At 43.8% G+C, this 19150-nt stretch overlaps 1 protein-coding gene across 6 annotated transcripts in view; it reads left to right on the top strand.

Annotated features, from left to right (window-relative positions):
• Nucleotides 1–19150, top strand: part of LOC118207405 (inositol 1,4,5-trisphosphate receptor type 1) — a 110894-nt gene that overhangs the window by 26978 nt on the left and 64766 nt on the right. For all 6 annotated transcript variants that reach the window (XM_035380925.1, XM_035380928.1, XM_035380930.1 and 3 more), the window contains exons 10-34: nt 32–127; nt 320–364; nt 2185–2339; nt 6341–6440; nt 6565–6725; nt 7121–7262; nt 7645–7803; nt 9299–9471; nt 9956–10075; nt 10819–11013; nt 11130–11381; nt 11743–11884; nt 12000–12153; nt 12518–12708; nt 13386–13518; nt 13993–14047; nt 14553–14718; nt 14920–15096; nt 15281–15361; nt 15669–15806; nt 15914–16039; nt 16330–16530; nt 17137–17388; nt 17748–17873; nt 18200–18328. In XM_035380925.1, coding sequence (XP_035236816.1) covers nt 32–127; nt 320–364; nt 2185–2339; nt 6341–6440; nt 6565–6725; nt 7121–7262; nt 7645–7803; nt 9299–9471; nt 9956–10075; nt 10819–11013; nt 11130–11381; nt 11743–11884; nt 12000–12153; nt 12518–12708; nt 13386–13518; nt 13993–14047; nt 14553–14718; nt 14920–15096; nt 15281–15361; nt 15669–15806; nt 15914–16039; nt 16330–16530; nt 17137–17388; nt 17748–17873; nt 18200–18328 — 3669 coding nt within the window. The remainder of the gene's footprint in view (nt 1–31; nt 128–319; nt 365–2184; nt 2340–6340; nt 6441–6564; nt 6726–7120; nt 7263–7644; nt 7804–9298; nt 9472–9955; nt 10076–10818; nt 11014–11129; nt 11382–11742; nt 11885–11999; nt 12154–12517; nt 12709–13385; nt 13519–13992; nt 14048–14552; nt 14719–14919; nt 15097–15280; nt 15362–15668; nt 15807–15913; nt 16040–16329; nt 16531–17136; nt 17389–17747; nt 17874–18199; nt 18329–19150) is intronic.

Consider the following 19150-nt stretch of genomic DNA (forward strand, 5'->3'; position numbering starts at 1 on the left):
ATGGTTATCTTACCCATTTGACTGGTATCAGGTGGTCCAACATGACCCTTGCCGGGGTGGAGCCGGGTACTGGAACAGCCTGTTTCGTTTTAAACACCTGGCCACAGGACACTACCTAGCTGCTGAGGTGAGTCAGGGTCTCCGGACCTATGCTGGGATTCATACTACACCATTAGAGCTTTCTGTAAACATTCATACGTAAAAAATGGTGAGCTAAACTGGTGTTAGCCTTGTTTTATTCCATCATTATTTTATCAGACGATTGGCTATGTGTGTGTTTGTGGAAAAAGTACACCGTACAGATATTTTCTTCTTTCAGGTGAACCCAGATTATGAGGAAGAGTGCCTTGAATCCCGCTCCTCTGTAAGTATGTGCACGCATTTATGCCTGGTTGCGTATGCGCATGTGCGTGTACAGCATAGTCACTGATTATCAGATATGAAAGCAAGCCTCTTCCTTTTGCAGTACACGTATTAATTCTGGTATCACAGATTTCCACCTCCCATTTAAAAGCCTGGCCACCAGGTTCTCTATCAAGCTTTTGCATCATACCATGAAAACCAAAATATTGTTTGCTTGGACAACTAAAAACTCATGGATGTTTGTATAAATTGCATTTGAATCCTGTTGTAATTATGACATGCACATACATTTTGTTTGGAGTTTGAAGAACTGTTCTGAAAAATAAACTCACCGTTCAAGTAAAACCATTAAAATGACCCTTAAAAATTAAATGACATTCTATTTGGCAAATTGATTGTGTAGACTTTCCTGCCGCCACTAGATGTCACTGTAAATATTATAATGGTAACATTTAAAGTTAACAGAGGCTGTATTACGGAACTTCAACCACAGATGTCAGTATGTGACCAAAAATGTTTCATTTTATTGGCATGTATCCTGCTCTTATGGTTGAAACGTGGATTTTGATCACATATAATATATAAGGTCTTTAGTTAAATGTTTCTTAAATCATTCTGTAAGCTGTTAGCTTAAGCTTTTAATTTTTTTTCTAACTATGGGATGGAATTGAGGCTAACACTGTTCAGTTCAGGTTGTCATATGTTACAAATGGATCAATATATAACCACTTTCCGAAAGCTCAGTATTGTTAGTTTTTGGATATTTTCCACAACATTTTTCTTATTTAATGATGAATTCTTCGCACTTACAGGTTTGGCAAACTGCCTTTAGTATGAACGTCATAACGGACAGAATTTGATTGCTAATTTTAATCCTGAGAACTGATCCTGACAGACATTTGAGAAAAAGTTTGTTTTATGTGTGAGCTATTGGAATACATATTCAGTTTGAGGACTTTTATTTATTTTTTGCTGTTAGTGCCCAAGAAATTGTGACCACGTATTAAATAATTGTTGAAAACAAAATAATTGTTGTGCCGCTCTGAACAAAATTAAGATTCAATTAGCGACATTTTATGGGTTGCTTGCTGATTTCTGGAATATATTAAATTATGTTTATATTGTAACAGTATATTATATTATTATAAATTGAATTATATGCAGGGAAAAAGTCAGATTCAGTTATTGCCCAGATTTACAACTTTGAAATTCCTCTCTATCAGTACAATAGCTGTCTTTGAGGTTCAGAGTTCCATGAAATGCAATCAGGGTTTTGGCCCTATTCCCATGAAGGTCACTGTCTATGTAAAATTCAGAGAGGAAGTGGGCTAATTTGGGGTAGATGTTGAAGAACAACATGTGTGCTGTTGTGAAATAAGGGTCTCTTACTAGTGGCCTTTTTTTCTACTGCAGGATCTCTTCATTGTTATCATGTATGAAATCCTTTCTATCTTCCATCAGTTATGCACCCATCTGTTTTTATGGCCTAAGAGTTGCATTACTAAGGAACTAAGAAATGGTTGAAGAAGAAACATTGCTGACAACATTGCATCCTCGCTATCCCCCTAGGCCCTAGTCCATCCATCCAACTGAGTCAGTTGACTGGTTAATACTGTACCCAGTATGACTGGATTAAGCTCAACGAGAGCAAATCAGTCTGAATTCATGCCTGTCTTCTGTCCCGCAATGGGCATTGTGGCATGTATGGTCCTTATGCAGCTTGATTTCAGTCTCCTAATGCGCTGTGGTGTTTGTTTCTGAACTGGTCAAATCTGGTATGAGACTCCAGTCAACCCTGCTGTGACCTGCACCCCCCTCCAGCTGGATTCGGATCAGGAGGCCCTCCGAGCCCGCCTGCGCACCACCCAGGAGAAAGTTATGTACACCCTGGTCTCTGTTCCTGATGGCAATGACATCTCCTCAATCTTCGAGCTGGACCCTACCACTCTGAGAGGGGGGGATTCGCTCGTTCCCAGGTAGGGTTCCCAGCAGAGATTTTTCAGGGAGGTTTATGCACCTGTACCTCAAGAACACAGCCCTTATGGAAATGTAACAAAATGCTATATATTTTATAGTGTATATGTTGACATTTTCATATATTTCACAGCAGTGTATTTAAAAATATGTACATTTTCCAATTATATTGTTGACATAGTTTCAATATATGTTCAATATATTTTCAGCGCCTTCCTTTTGCATAAGGGTCAATTTCTGTATCATAACGGCACTGTATATCATTTTCAACTCCTCCTTGTTTCCATTTAAAGTTTAACCCAATCTGACACCATATACTTTATTTTGTATTTACGTCGGCCATGTTTATATCTACCCTATTGTATGGTAACTACTGCTGTTTATAAAAATGTAGTTCCTTCTTTTGCAACACCAGACTCATGGGAGTCAAGCACGTGAATATTACCCTGTGCTGTAGGAGGCGAGGGTAATTCCAAGCAGTTGTCTTCGGTGATTCTACAGCTTGCGCCCTCATAACACAAATGTGTAACTGTTTAGCCGTCCCCATCACAGCTGATGGAATATTGGCTACCAGCAGTCAAATCTGTGGTATGCTGACAGCCAACAGTACTGCTGGTGGGAAAGGTATTCCATGTAGTACGCAGTTATCTTATGACAACTATGAACTTAATGGAGTATGGGAATACCATCCCAAATCACACAGAGAAGAGTAGGTTTCTTCCCCCCGTCTTTTATGTGATGAGAAACACCAACGGTACTGAACATCGAAATATGCACAAAAACGTTTAGTCCTCAAAATACAAAAAAAATCTCATCGTCACTACACAGTAGTGTAAGCCTGTTGGATTGGAGTGTCACTTTTTCTTCCTCCTGTGGGAGTTTTTGGCCTTACCTATAGTACCATGTTTTTGATAGGGTATTTTTACTGTTCACTGAGTTTAATGATTCACCTCTGGGGTGCTTAGCCTTTTTTCAGACATAGATTTGTGTACAGCTGCTGCCAAACCTGCTACTCAGGGAAATGAGAACCGAGGTGGCGTCATCTTTGATCTTAAAAAAAAAAAACATTCTGGTTTGAGGTTTTTGCCGGTCGCTAATGAGAACTGCTAGTCTGGTGACGCAGGTACTTTGCTTCCTCCATCTGGTGGTTTTGCTTTTCCTGCGAATGAATGAGTAACCATCAAAGGTCACCTTCAGTCTTTCTTTGGTATTTATTGTGCTGAAAAGCCCGAGTGGCAGCCAGCCCCATTAGTTGGCTACATAGCAGCGTATAGCTCACGCAAGTTACTGCATTCACAAAGCCTGTCTAACTTGCCAGTCTTTATAATGCACGTACTAGCATTCTGTACCTTACAGAAGAAACCGGTAGTGATTTACTCCCTGTGTTATTTGGGTGACCCTGCAGAAAATCACTCATTCAAAATTAGGTTTCCTAGATCAAATCTTACCATCATTAGTAACTGGCATCATCTCTTTCCTGTAGTGGTACAGTATCATTTTCAGAAGCATCTCTAGCATTGTGTTGCTCACGCTCTCATTGAGTGGAAGTGCAGGGACACTTCAGCAAGCCACTGTCTGCTCAAATGTATGTCAGAAAAGTCCCTGATTGGGACAAAACCTGGTAACCATGGTGACCAGTCGTCCATGAGCTCATGCACAAAAGATCTATTGATTTGTAATATGTTGCCTCGCGGTGCATAAACAAAGCCTATAATGTCCCTCCTATAATGGTGTACATAGAGTTGTCTGTATTAAATGTTTTCTGTGATGTTTTGCCCATTTAATGCATTTTGTTATGTTCCATTTTGTGGTTATAATGTACTATTTCACAAAGTATTTTTATCTTAATGCTGTCTCCTAGAAGGAACCTACTTCTTAGTACAGTATATAGCATGGTGATGCTCAGATCTTGGATGTAGCAATATGGTGTCATAACAAAGGTGATGATGAATTGGATAGACTTCTTGCTTATTATTTTGGTGTGTATGTGTATGTGTGCGTGTCTGCATGTGTTTGTGTGTGCATACATACCTGTGCCTGTGCACATTCTTGAAATTGTGTAAGATACTCACGCAACAGTGAGCACATTTTAAAAGGACACCTAAATTAATGAATTACTTTGCTAGAATTTCATGAACAATCTTGTCAGCCATACCTGCCCTTTTGCTCTCGTGTTTACGCAGGTGTTTTTATTGTTCCCTAATTACATTGTAATGAGCATGTTTCATTTTTTAAAACTTGTTATATAAGGCAAGTAGTTATGTAACCTGCCATTAAATCACTCAAGTTATAATCTCTCGCTTTGAAATCATACAGTAATTTACTGAGCAGGTCTTTATCTCTATTTGGTTGACACCTTGAAAAGTAAGCTGTGTTTATAACATAAATGTTGAAATGTTGAACCGCCAGCACACACAGCTCTGCCCTGAAATCATGTAAAATAACATTACCCTCTGACTTAAAGATGTGGCTGTTTGCTAAAAAAATGTCTGGCAGCTTGCCCATGTGAACCTGGAAGGTTATTCCAGGGAAAGGTATTTTGAGGGTGGGGCTGCTAGTGGCATGCAGAAGTTAGTCCCTTTCATGAGTGATATTTAATGCCTCAGCATGTCAGGCCACCTTGACTGCACCTTGTTTCTTAGCACAGTTAGCGGAGCCCAAGCTTGTGCAATCGGCACAGGTTTCGGTTTTTTCCATACATCGGTCTCATTTAACACCTTTTTCTTTTTCTTGGCAAAAGTTTTGCAACACTTTTGAGCATTAAGAAAAAGAAGAAGTAATCTTGTATGTGTCTTTAGAGCAAAGCCCTCTCCAAGATAACAACAGAGTTGTTGGGTCCGCAAGTGTGTGTCCAACTGATATTGTTTGTTCTAGAACTGTTGCACGTCCAACGGTCTGCCCCCATAGTAACATTTCGAGGTAACTATGGGGTGGTTAGAAATAACATCAGCCAGGGAGATAGGGAAGGAGTGTGTCTGTCAGTGGGGTATTGCCTGTTTGATTGCTTAATAGTGACTCAATCAGCTTCAGTGCTACTGTTCAACCCAGCTGGCTATTCAACGGCTGGCTATGAATGTGCTGCTATGGACAGGCCTGCAGTTGCTCTTGAGAATTCCCATTTGCGACGTAAGAAGCCTTCCAGAGAACAGTTACACTTAGATTCCCGGAGCAGTATTTCCAGAATGCTTCACACTGCGGAGCATGACACAGCACATCTCTGACTGCTTCCTGCAGACAGATCCCGCTGGGAGGTGGTGTTGCCGAAGCTAATTTTCCAGAGCTTTCCAGGGGTCAGACGTGCTTTTCCTTTCTGTGGAGGCTTTATGGTGAAGAAGACTAAGGCCTGTGTCCGCAGCACTGAGGGTCTCTGTTTCTCCACAGCGTTTAAGCTGAAGCCTGACAGTCATACGTTTGGCCTCAGGCTTGTGTGTACGTCACATGACGGTGCCCAAGGTCACGTCTGTCTACGGTGTGTTACCAGAGCAACTTCTCTTTGAGACTTTTCTCTAAAAATACACTCTCGTAACACTACTGGTACTGTGTCCAAGATTCTTCACTGTGACCTTGTTTGCCTAGACTGAGTAAGGTTTGATGACCCCTTTATGTTCGCACTAATGTTACATGACTTGCCAGTGTATTACATTTCTTCGCTCTGCATTAATGCGCCTGTGGTACATTGGCTCTTTCCTTTGCTGCTCTGTTTTTAACTAAAACATTATTCGCCATTTCCCTCAAGACAGTGGCTGTTTCTGTCCCCCCCCACCCCACCCTTCCATTCACTCACCGTCACTGAGCTTATGTGATTGAGGAGTGCCATGGAGGCTGCCTCCGGTGCCATCTTACAGATCGTGCCCATAAAGAAGGGGAGAGAATCTTAAAACCAGTTCTGCTTTCCTGCATGACGCGAAGCTAGAAGACAGAATTTTCTGATCTCTATAAATGAGTCAGAAAGGAGATTTCTAGACATTTCACAATGCTGTTTTTGTGTTTTGGGCTCACTCAGGAACTCTTATGTGAGGCTAAGGCACCTGTGCACCAACACCTGGGTCCACAGCACCAACAACCCCATCGACAAGGAAGAGGAGAAGCCTGTGATGCTACGGGTGAGTGTGGATCCGACAGTAGCTGCACCCCCTCCCTCCACCCCCCATGCCACCCAAGAAATCTGTACTGTAACACCAAGCCTCTTTGCAGCTGTGTGTATGTGCGGTCTTTTCTTTCTCAAAGATTGGAACATCTGCTCTCAAAGAAGACAAAGAGGCCTTTGCCATCGTGCCCGTGTCCCCAGCTGAGGTGAGGGACTTGGACTTTGCCAACGACGCCAGCAAAGTCCTCGCATCCATAGCGGGCAAGCTGGAGAAGGGCACCATCACACAGAACGAGAGGAGGTACGAATCCCAGCACAGCCAAACCACCGCCAAGTCAGTCTGTGTCACCAGTGTGCTGAACCAGCAGGGGATTCCCTATACCTATTCACCTTTCACAGTGTTTCAGTAACTGAAGACAGCAGTGTTTTTGGATTTGTTTAGTTTCCATCCTTCTCTCCTTCCCTTCACCATCTTCCAATCTATGATTTATAATCTGAATCCATCATCTCTTTTTAAATGTTCTTTTGTAATCCAGAAATTTGAAATGTTTTATTTATGTTTTGATGATACAATGACTGGTGCTCCATCAGTTTTGTGTTACATTTCTTTAGGATTGAGCAGTCTAACATCAGTGAGGCTGCAGTTCACACTCGCATCCATGTTGACCCCGTCCCCACCTTTCTCCTTTTCCCCAGGTTTGTCACCAAGCTGCTGGAGGACCTGGTGTTCTTTGTGGTGGACATCCCCAACAACGGTCAGGACGTGCTGGAGATCATGGTCAACAAGCCCAACCGGGAGAGGCAGAAGCTGATGAGGGAGCAGAACATCCTCAAGCAGGTAGAGGCCCAGAGCAGGGCCGGGCACGACATCCAGCTGATAACAGGGGGTGGGGCTGAACAGTCGAGCAGGGATTTCCACCAATTGAAAATGCCTTTGTGAAACAGCTGTGCTTCCCCACATGCAGTCTGTTCTTATAGAAAGAGATTGTGCTGCACACTGATGGAAGTGTAGTATTTATCACACTGTGCCCGCTGAATGCACGTCCCTCTTCATCCCTGTTTTAGAAAAGCTGATATTACCAGCATAGTGTGCATAATGTGCTGCTAGACAAGCAGCATATGTATACATATATCACACTTCTCACATGTGTTAGATTGGGGAAAGTCCTTTTAACATAGGCCAATTCACCCACAAGATCCATCACCGCCCCCCTTTCCAGATCTTCAAGCTGCTGCAGGCGCCATTCACGGACAGTGGAGACGGCCCCATGCTGCGATTGGAGGAGCTGGCTGACCAGCGCCATGCCCCCTTCAGGCACATCTGCCGCCTGTGCTATCGGGTGCTGCGCCACTCCCAGCAGGACTACCGGAAGAACCAGGTGTGTCTGCCAAATCCGGCTGAGCAAGGATCATAAAGCTTCACTCACAAAATCTAATTTAAACACTGCATCTTTCCTTCATTCATATTGGACAAAAAGTTCTACAAATAAAGCATGTTTTTGGAAGGCGAGTCAGGGAAGAGATGTGCGTGGATGACTGCATTCTCATTTTGTTCAGTTGTCTGCCAAATCTGAAAAAGCAAGGTTCACCTTCAGTTGGCTTAGTGTGGTCAATTTGAATTCAGTGGCTACATAGGGATCCTTTGTTGCGTAGGGCAGGGGTAAGCAATCCTGATTTTGGTGATGTTGCTGGTTTTTGTTCCATCCCAGGTCCAAATTTAAGAAATTAAGGCTCTGTGCCTAAATATTTTGAATAGTGATTTCTAGTAATTAACCCAGTCCTGGAGCTAGTGAGTCTGATTGAGGGGGAAAAAACATCAGAAACATCTCTGGCACTCCAGGACAATGATTACCCACTCCTGAGTTTTTGTTACTGGTTAAGCATGAGTGTTGTTGGTTTCAGTCTTTGGTGGAATATTGCTGTAGGTAAAGCACTTTCTCCCAGTCACCTTAATGCTAATCCAGAGATATTAACAACATCAACCTTACCACTCTTATATCAGTGATGATGTAGAAAGAAACTATCATTCCTTCCTCCCTTAAGTCTGAAAGGATAAAGCTTACTGCACACAAATGGCTGAATTCCTTAGTGCAGGTAGAGCTACTCTGTTGTGTGGCTTTGCTGTGCATTAATCTGCTATGTGACTGACTGTAACAGCTCTCTGAGTGGGTGTAAGCTGTACACGGGCAGTATCTCCAGGTAACATGTGCAGACTCTGAAAATGCTAAGATACTTTTCTCACTTTTATGAGTGCCATCACAGTCCGTTGAGCAGAGGACTCCACCATGGAGGCATGAATACACAGATCTCTGTGCTCTCTTATGCAAGAGAGGAGGAACACAACAGCTCCTCAGTTTAAAAATGTTTTTTTCAACAGAGACATAATATGATTCTGAGAAACAAGTTATTCTTCTTAGCTAGCTAATGTTAATTTGCGAAATTAATGAACTAAATTTATATCTCTAATGTTAACTAATGTTTATGTTGAAGTTATGATAAATTATAAATGAGGTAAAACATTAATTAAAACAATAAAACACTACTCTCAGGTAGCGTTTACCACAGAATATTTATTCAGAATACACATCATTCATCACTAATGTGCTGTTAGTCTTGAACACACTTAAGATTTGGATTTGAAAGCTTTGATTTGAAAACGTAAAGGTACTTGCTTAGTGACGCAGTTCAAAGTCTAGCGCACCAACTATGAGCTGAAAACCCATGCATATGCTAATGCGAGGGTTAGGTGTGTATTCATTAGCTGTGCTGTTCATTCCCCCTGTTGAATAATGGTATGGGAAGACTGTGTTGAGGTAAAATTGTTAAAGTTCTTCTGTCAGCTGACCCCTCACCCTTGCCTTGTTTCTTATGCAGGAGTACATCGCCAAGCAGTTCCGCTTCATGCAGAAACAGATTGGGTACGATGTACTGGCTGAGGACACCATCACTGCCCTGCTGCACAATAACCGCAAGCTCCTGGAGAAGCACATCACCGCCGCAGAGATCGACACCTTCGTCAGCCTAGTGAGGAAGAACCGGGAGCCCAGGTGAGGGACAGAGGGACAGCCTTCTGCAGCTTTAGCTTTGGGGGGGTAGGGGGGTAAAGTTAATTTGCGACTTTGGTTTGAGTTGATCGTCTGTAGTGGCCATGGGTAAGTAGTGTGAATACATGGATGACAAAATGTTTGTATGGGCAGGCAGGCTGAAGGACAGAATTGCAGTTTAAGTTAAAGTCAGGGCTGGTGTGGCTGCAGGTGTGCAAACTGGGCCAGGTTACATGCAGAGGTGATAAGACCATTTACTTTATCCCTGCGGGGGGAGAGCTGGAAGGAACACTCCTCAGTTTCGACGTTTCCCAATTTCCCAGTTTCCCGTCCCCATGTAGCATTACCATTTAAATGTAACATTCTGCCCGATATTTTTATTCCTTGAAAGCCTCTCTAGTCCAGAGTATTTTGTCAGGTGCTCCTCAGTCACATGACTGTGCTCAGACCAGTGATGTATTTGCTCTGTGCTGCCGTGCGTTCCCAGGTTTCTGGACTATCTCTCTGATCTGTGCGTGTCCATGAACAAGTCCATCCCCGTCACCCAGGAGCTCATCTGCAACGCGGTGCTGGATCCGGCCAATGCAGACATCCTCATCGAGACAAAGTGAGAGCCTCCTTCCTCGCCTCCCCTTCACTACCCTCAGCCTCAAGGGATGTGGTAAACATAAAAAATCTGGGAAATTTCCTTGACTTGGCGGAGAGGGCAAACACAGCACATGATCGCTCATCCACCTCACAGGGCCGCAGTTAGAGATCACATCTGAGAACAGAACTCTATGGCCTCTGCCCACTGTGGCATGTTAAATTCCTCCGCCTTGATAAATTCCTGATGAACCGTCAGTGTGAGAGATCACGAGCCAGTTCAGATCACGAGTCAGACCCTGTGTCAAGGTGACGATGCAGTGTGCTGTTGAGCCGGTATTCTCCTGCTTGGTAGTGGCTCAGCTGATGGTCATGGGTGAGTGATAAACATGTACTTCAGTTAGAGCTGGAAAAGGCAAGCAAACAAATGAGCTCATGATGTAATTGGGTTTTCCTCTAAAATGTGGATGTGCAAAATGTGCAGGACAATAGAGGGATAGTTTTCTCCTGTGGTATATATTTTTGGCAGAGTGCGCATGATAGCTTTTGTATAAAGATTACAAATGTGTTTCAGAGAACTTACAGTGATTGCCCCCCCCAGATTTTGCTTGAATTAATATACCCCTGGATTTTATTGTATTGTGCATTTTGTGTGGATCATGGGGCATACTGTTAGGTGCTGCCAAATTATCTGTGCCCCTTGTCTATCCTGAGAGATATCTCCTCACCCATGATGAGTCTCCCCCCCATTTGTGTATCCATCAGGTTGGTGCTGTCCCGGTTCGAGATTGAGGGCGTTTCGATCGGAGAGAGTCCGGTGGAGTCGGAAGAGGATGAGGAGGAGGTTTGGCTCTTCTGGAAGGACAGCAGCAAGGAAATCCGCAGCAAGAGCATCCGTGAGCTGGCCCAGGATGCCAAAGAGGGGCAGAAGGAGGACCAGGAAGTGATCAGCTACTACAGGTCAGAACCAGTGGGTGGGCCTAGAGGGGAAGTTAATTCACTGTAGTTTGACTCCATAGTCAGGTATGACACGTGATCTTGCGCTGACTCGTGTTCACTTCCTCCCTCTGTTTCAGGTACCAGCTAAACCTCTTTGCTCGCATGTGCCTGGACCGGCAGTACCTGGCTATCAACAAGATCTCAGGCCAGCTGGACGTGGACCTGATCCTGCGCTGCATGTCGGACGAGGACCTGCCTTACGACCTGCGCGCGTCCTTCTGCCGCATGATGCTGCACATGCACGTGGACCGTGACCCCCAGGAGCAGGTCACGCCCGTCAAGTACGCCCGGCTGTGGTCCATGATCCCGTCCCAGATCGCCATCGACGAGTGAGTCTCATGTCCCCGTCTAGCTTGTAAGTTCCACTGAAGAGCTCACAGAGCCATCTTCTGTCACTGGAGAGGGCTCTGTATTGCCTTTCAGCAGTAGGACAGAAATCCCAGATTCTGGTCCTGAAGAGCCTCAGTGTTGGTTGGTTTTCATTGTTAGTCAGTTGCTTACACAGTGAACTCATCTCAGTTGTGTTTTTTGCTGTGTGCAAATTATTTGTTCATTTCAAAATGAAAACAAATGAAAAACACTGGTTTGAGGACCCCTGGACTAGGGAAATTTCATGGTAGAAATTGTGAGCAATGTGTGTGGGGGGAAAAAAAATGTTTATAACTTCTCTTCTGCTGTTGCCTTGTCCAGCTATGACAATGATGGAACTACTAAGGACGAGATCAAAGAGCGGTTTGCTCAGACTATGGAGTTTGTGGAGAATTACCTGAGCGACGTGGTCTGTCAGAACTTCCCCTTCTCCGATAAGGAGAAAAACAAGCTCACCTTTGAGGTACGGTTGTCTGAAAGCTTCTTTAATGCAATCCACAGAGACATGTCATGATTGTTAATGAGTAGCACACATTTCAGAAAATGGCTCAACTCTGTTTTTTTCTGTCCCTTCAAAGGTTGTGAATTTGGCTCGGAATCTCATTTATTTTGGCTTCTACAACTTCAGCGATCTGTTAAGGCTGACCAAGGTCCTATTGGCCATTTTGGACTGTGTGCATGTCAGCACCATCTTTCCAATTAACAAGATGGCAAAGGGAGATGAGACCAAAGGTAACCGCATTTTTCCTTTAGCAGTGTGTACTAGGTGGAAATGCAAAATCCCTGCAAGGAGATACCCCTGCAAGTTTATCTCACAGTGACATCAGTTTGGCACAGGCCACTGTGTGGACACTGTAGCCTTGTCATGACTCAACTGATGTCTGAATCCACTCCCCATAACTTCAGTCAATACAGGAAATTAAGTCAGTTAATGAAATTCTCAGAATATTCTTTGAGTATTTTTCAGTTAATTACATTTAAATGAATTTCCTGGAATGGCTTGATCGATATTAAACTGTCACCAACTTTGGTGCCCTCTAACCCTGATCTTGACCTGTGATTAGATTTGGGGGTGACCCTCTCTTGGTGTTCGCAGGCAGCAATGTCATGAGGTCTATCCATGGGGTGGGCGAGCTGATGACGCAGGTGGTCCTTAGAGGAGGGGGGTTCCTCCCCACGACCCCTGCCAACCCCCCTGACGGGGATGTAGCCAAGACTCAGACCGAGCCGGAGAAGGAGGACATCCTGGTTATGGACACAAAGCTGAAGATCATTGAGATCCTGCAGGTAAAAAGGCTCAATTGATCTGATCATCCACACCCTTATAACTTGACACCTTTTCAACAAATTATAAATAAAAAAGCCATGAAAATTATGAACCACATCCACAGCTCTTAGCCCTTGTTACCCTCCCCTCAAAACGTGCCTGTTTTTGACTCGACATGTTTGAATCTCTCTATAAAGCAATACACACATGCATTGCTAAATTTGTAATTCAGGAGGTGCCAGAACCAAAAGTGCCACTGACCATCATGGACACAATGCCTGGATTTTTATTTGTATGCACTTTTTCCCCTTCCCCTTCAAGAGCCAGACCCAAATAAATAGATACTGATACACATTCTGCCTGAAAGTTTGAAGTTCCGGATCCTGTTCCGGCAGTATCCGGCACAAATTAAGCCCTGGCAATATATCCGTGGACTTGTCTGTTTGCAGTCTTTTGATTGGGCCATAAAAGTCAGTTATTGGGAGCACATGGTTAGCTCCGCCCTCACGCTCCCACCACTGATGTGTACAGGCCATCCCTGCTCCGGCCTCTAATGTAGCTGTCTCAGATTTGTTAGTCCTAGCTGTAGCTGTAGATCTTAGCCCAACAATGTCCCCATAAATCCCTCATGCCAGTTGTTTGTGGCCTGGCATGAGTTTGCACTCTCCGGATACGAGCAGTTACTTCTTCGCTGCAGTTCATCCTGAACGTGAGGTTGGACTACAGGATCTCCTGCCTGCTCTGCATCTTCAAGCGAGAGTTTGACGAGAGTAACTCCCAGTCTGACCTGTCGGTGGGGGGCAGCCAGGAGGCTCCCAACAACATGCCTGGTGAGTGAGGAACCCCTGTGGAACCCCCCCTGTGGAACCCCTATTTCATTGTAATGAGCACATCTAATATTGATGTATGACCAAAAAGATGGGCGAATGTGGATGCATAGTTGCACATGCTTAACTTAACTGTGGGTCAGATTCACGTCTACTGTGAGCATGTCTCCCTTCTGAAATGATAGAATAGTAAATCTTTTAAATTCATTAAATTATATGATTATATTTGAGAATATTTATTGGTGTTAGGAGACAAAGTTGAACTCGAAGTGAGAAATGAGATTCAAGTTTGAGCCCCTAAAAGGAGTGGAGCTGTGATGTTTATACGGAGGAGAGCAGTCTTTTGATTGGGCCATAAAAGTTAGTTATTGGGAGCACATGGTTAGCTCCGCCCTCACGCTCCCACCACTGATGTGTACAGGCCATGATAACCACTCTCCATCATTTTTAAGGGTGCTGTTTTATTTGTGTTCTCAGGAGCGCTGGATTTTGAACACATAGAGGAGCAGGCCGAGGGGATTTTCGGTGGGAGGTAAAGGCTTTTGATGTGAGGGAGTTTTGGAAATGGACTGTGTATTTATTTAATTTTATTTAATTTTTAATTAATTTTGGAATTTTTATCTTCAATTATATTTTGAATTCACTTGTCTCCATTGTTTTACTTTTTTATTCTTGTTTTACATTGTTTCTTGTCAGTCACATTTGCATTTGTATGGAAAGCACTTTGAACTCCATTTACTTGTGTGAAAGGTACTAAATAAATAAAGTTTGATTGATTGATTCCCTAATATGCCCTGCTTGCAGAACTCCTTGCCTTTTAACAGTTTAAATTAAATGTACAAAGAATTTAGGGCGAAATCCAATATATTCAAAGAATGAAGAACGATGTATGGAAAGTATGTAGTTTATTTATGATCATGTGGCAGTTTAGCTGTTTGCTTGCAGCGCTTTGGCTATGGGTTAGTTAGCTCAAGATTTCTCAATTTAACCACGTGTCTTAGACGGTTCACCATCAACTCAGTTTCCATTACACACAGTGAGGAGAACACACCCCTGGACTTGGATGACCAAGGTGGGAGGACGTTCTTGAGGGTCCTGCTCCACCTGACGATGCACGACTACCCTCCCCTGGTGTCTGGTGCTCTCCACTTACTCTTCAGGCACTTCAGCCAGAGACAGGAGGTGCTACAGGCCTTCAAGCAGGTAATGTGTGTTCAGCAACAGCTCTAAACCTGAGTTTGTCACTATCACACAAAACCTGGTGTTGAAGTCCCCCTCTGAAAGGATTTAAGTTTCTGTGGAATTTCCCTTGACTGCTGTCGGAACACCCAAAGACTTATGATTTGTTAATCATGGCTCCTCAAGAATTGTCCCTCTTGAAAATGATTTGCCTTCCTGCTCAAGGTCCAACTCTTGGTGACAAGCCAGGATGTGGAAAACTACAATCAGATCAAGGATGATCTGGAATGGCTGCGCTCCATTGTGGAGAAGTCTGAGCTGTGGGTGTACAAGCGGCAGGGTCCAGACGAGGGGATGGACACGGGAGATGGTCCGACAGCAGAGTCAGAACACACAAAGAAGGTGGCGTGCCTGTGAATTACACAAGACAGAGTGCTGAGAACGACACTAATGTCTCCTGAATCCTGAACTGAATTGGGTTCATTGACTTTCAATGTTTGTAAATTTTCAGATAATGGTGCTATTATTATGGTAGAATTGTGTCCTCTGGTTTCCATCTACAAGATTTTTGTAACCTTTTTTATAGGGAGATTCAAACTCAAGGGGTTCAGACAAACAGAAAAAACCAGAAAGCACCAGCAGCTCCAATTACAGAGCATTGAAGGAGGTATAGTACTCTTCTTTGTCTTCTATATGATTACTTTGAAATCATGGCCACTGTGTTTTGGGATATTGGGAGGTTGATATTCCAGAACACCGATATTCTCTCATGTAATGGTTGTTGCTGTCTTTCCCTGTATGGTGAATTCTGAAAAAGTCTATGGAACCTGAACGTTAGTGATTTATTTGTTTGATGTGTTCCACAGTTCACAGATTTTCTCTATTGCTGCGAACACTCAAGTAACATTGCATGAATTGGAACAAAAAAACCACAGCTCTTGTGATTGGGTTCCTCACTCCTTGTGCCCACTCAGATTCTGCTACGCCTCAGTAAGCTCTGTGTCCAAGAGGGCTCATCGGGTCGCAAGAGCAAGAAGCAGCATCAGAGACTGCTGAGGAACATGGGAGCGCATGCCGTGGTGCTGGAACTGCTGCAGATCCCCTACGAAAAGGTCAAAGTTCAGCCTGGACCTGAAAAACTCAAATGTCAAATGTGATTTCCACAGCAGCATAGCTGTATGTTATTTATTTGCATATACGTGTGTGTGTGTGTGTTCAGGGAGAGGATGTTCGCATGCAGGAGATCATGAAACTGGCCCACCAGTTTCTCCAGAACTTCTGTGCTGGAAACCAGCAGAACCAGGCACTTCTGCACAAGCATATCAGCCTCTTCCTCAACCCTGGGGTGAGCAGGACAGCCCAGACCTAGCTGACGTTTCCACAATCCATTACAGAGAACACATTATCCTTCACTTATTACAAACCGTTAACCTTCTCACTGGAATTGAGTCATTTTGTGTATTAAATGCCTGACATACAAGGTTGTCAGAAATTATGCCATTTCCAAAACTGGCCAGATGTCTCATTTCTGATTAGGGAAGATATTTATAGTTGGGTCAGTGTGGAAGCAGATGTTGCTGGAGTTTTTTTTAAGCTACGGTCTGTAAAGTCTGTCCCCCCTCTGCTTTGTCACAGATTCTGGAAGCCATCACCATGCAGCATATCTTCATGAACAACTTCCAGCTCTGCAGTGAGATCAACGAGCGCGTGGTGCAGCACTTCGTGCACTGCATCGAGACGCACGGCCGCAATGTCCAGTACCTGAAGTTCCTCCAGACCATTGTCAAGGCTGAGGGGAAGTTCATCAAGAAGTGCCAGGACATTGTGATGGCGGAGGTGAGCCACCGTGCGCACTGCTCTGCTGTCTTGGATGGATGATTCCACCCTTCCTTTCAAACTGAAGGGTTCATCCAGGATGGTAGGGCTCATGCTGTCTTTGCATAGCTAGCAGTCGGTGTCAGTGGAACTGCTGACATTCTTTGCTGAGTTATGTTCTACATAATTCACTATGAATAAGCACAGCAGCAGTTCAAACCCAATTGCAGTTTTAAAGCATGATAGTGTTTTGACAGTTTAGGCAACTGGGTTCGTTACTGGGCTTGAGGTTTCTGCTTTAAATTCCCAGGTGGGACTCTACTACTGTACCCTTGAGCAAGGTACTTAACCTACTGAACTGATTCAGGAAATGTCCACTTGGAATTGATGAATTGTATGTCAAGGAAGTATCTCTGAGTGCCTGCTAAATACCTAAAATTTAAATGTAAAGTTTTAAAACTGTGCTATTAAAGCCCGCATATATGGACGAACAGAGGTACCTTGCTGTTCCAGTTTAATCTTTAATGCTGTGCCTTTCACTGCTTCCATTCACCAATCACTAATACTTCCACTATCTCCTAATCAACCTTTTTTATCAATTCATTTTTTTTAATCACCCCCTTTTAGCTGGTAAACGCAGGCGAGGACGTGCTGGTCTTCTACAACGACCGCGCCTCCTTCCAGACGCTGGTGCAGATGATGCGGTCGGAGCGCGACCGCATGGACGAGAACAGCCCGCTCATGTACCACATCCACCTGGTGGAGCTGCTGGCCGTCTGCACCGAGGGCAAGAACGTCTACACCGAGATCAAGTGCAACTCCTTGCTGCCCCTGGACGACATTGTGCGGGTGGTTACCCACGAGGACTGCATTCCCGAGGTGAGAGGTGCTGTCTTCCAAGCGGAAATGGCTCCGGCATTCAGTGGCAGCTTTGATGATTCACAGACTACAGATATGCTTTTAAATGATTTTAGCAATTGTGAAAAATGTCAGAGCAAAGATTCTTCCTCATATTCAAGCCAATGCAGTCATTACAGTGGGTTGTAGGACATAAGGGTTGTAGGACACAATGTACCCATGAGTTGGGTACATTATTAAGCCAATAAATCAAGATGCTCACTGAAAAGGTCCTCATAAAATCACTCCAAAGTGCATTATATTTGTATGCTAATTTTGCTTTGTGTTCCCAGAATGGTGTGTTCATTTGAAATGTAATCAGAGGTGCTCTGATCCAACAGGTGAAAATCTCATACATCAACTTCCTGAATCACTGTTATGTGGACACTGAGGTGGAGATGAAGGAGATCTATACAAGTAACCACATGTGGAAGCTTTTTGAAAACTTCCTGGTTGATATCTGTAGGGTAAGTTGAGCACTGGGGGAAGATTTTGCTCACATTTTACTCGAGTCAACAGTACAAGTGACAGTCATCTTCTAACATAATGTTTAGCATGGTATGATCCAGTGTGTTACCATACAATACAAGTTTTTTTGAATAGGCCTACATATTGTGCACGGCTACGTGGAAGTTCAGAAGCATTCTCTGTATATGCCTTATGTGTCACTACTGTAAGTCACATGTGCTCTGGAGATGACCTCACATTGACATGAGACTTGATGAATGTGCGTCCCTCTCAGTATCAATGATAACCCACGACTTCCTCATCTGCTGACCTTTGACCTCTGCAGGTCTGCAACAACACCAGTGACAGGAAGCATGCGGACACCGTCCTCGAGCGCTACGTGACGGAGACTATAATGAGCATTGTCACCACCTTCTTCAGCTCTCCTTTCTCTGACCAGAGCACCAGCTTACAGGTAACCCTGACAATGCTGTGGCGTGACCTCCCCTCTGGCTGTGACCTCCTGTACTGACCTTTTCTGGTCTTCACTGCAGAGAAATGGCATTGAATGGCAACAGCACAAAGGTCCTATCAGCCAAAATGCTTAGTAAGAATGGGAAGTGTTCTGGGGCTGTGCCTTTGGACCCCTTGTTCAATGTGTTTTTGCACCCAGTGGTAAAATACATGTAGTTACTTTGTTTTAGTCAGTCAGTGTATAATGGGCACAGCAGTGTTTTGGATGATTTATAGATGTGTGAAATTAATTTAACTTAAGCTTATTAAAGTTTCCATAATTGTAGCTACATACAGTATCTCAAGCCTGCACCATGTTGTTAACACATTGTGTACAGGTATGTACATATGTCTGTGACACACTTTCTTTGTCTAATGTCTTTCTATGTCTGGCACAAAACATGAGTACATACACCCATGTATTAAATGGCTGTTGTTTTTGGGAATGTAATTTTGTGTTGTCTTTCTGGAAAGCATTAGTTACTCGGCTGGAAAGAGCTGGCATCTGCGGGTCATTGTTTATTTATCAGTATTGACTGATGGGCTGCAAGCTGGAGAAAGTGTGTCTTATAGGAGAAAATTAGGGATTCTGTGTACCTCATGCCATTTTCAATAAGGTTCTCTTAAAGTAGAGGTTCGTAGAGACTTGGGCCATTGCACATATACAGTCATACGTGATGTTTCACTCAGTAAACTCATACTATACTGTAGTATTTCAGAGGGCTTTCTTTCTTTTTGGATGCCACTGAGATTGAGTGACTGACTGAAAGAATTCGGTAGTTAA

This window comes from Anguilla anguilla, chromosome 11 (assembly GCF_013347855.1).
Source record: "Anguilla anguilla isolate fAngAng1 chromosome 11, fAngAng1.pri, whole genome shotgun sequence".
NCBI lineage: Eukaryota > Metazoa > Chordata > Actinopteri > Anguilliformes > Anguillidae > Anguilla > Anguilla anguilla.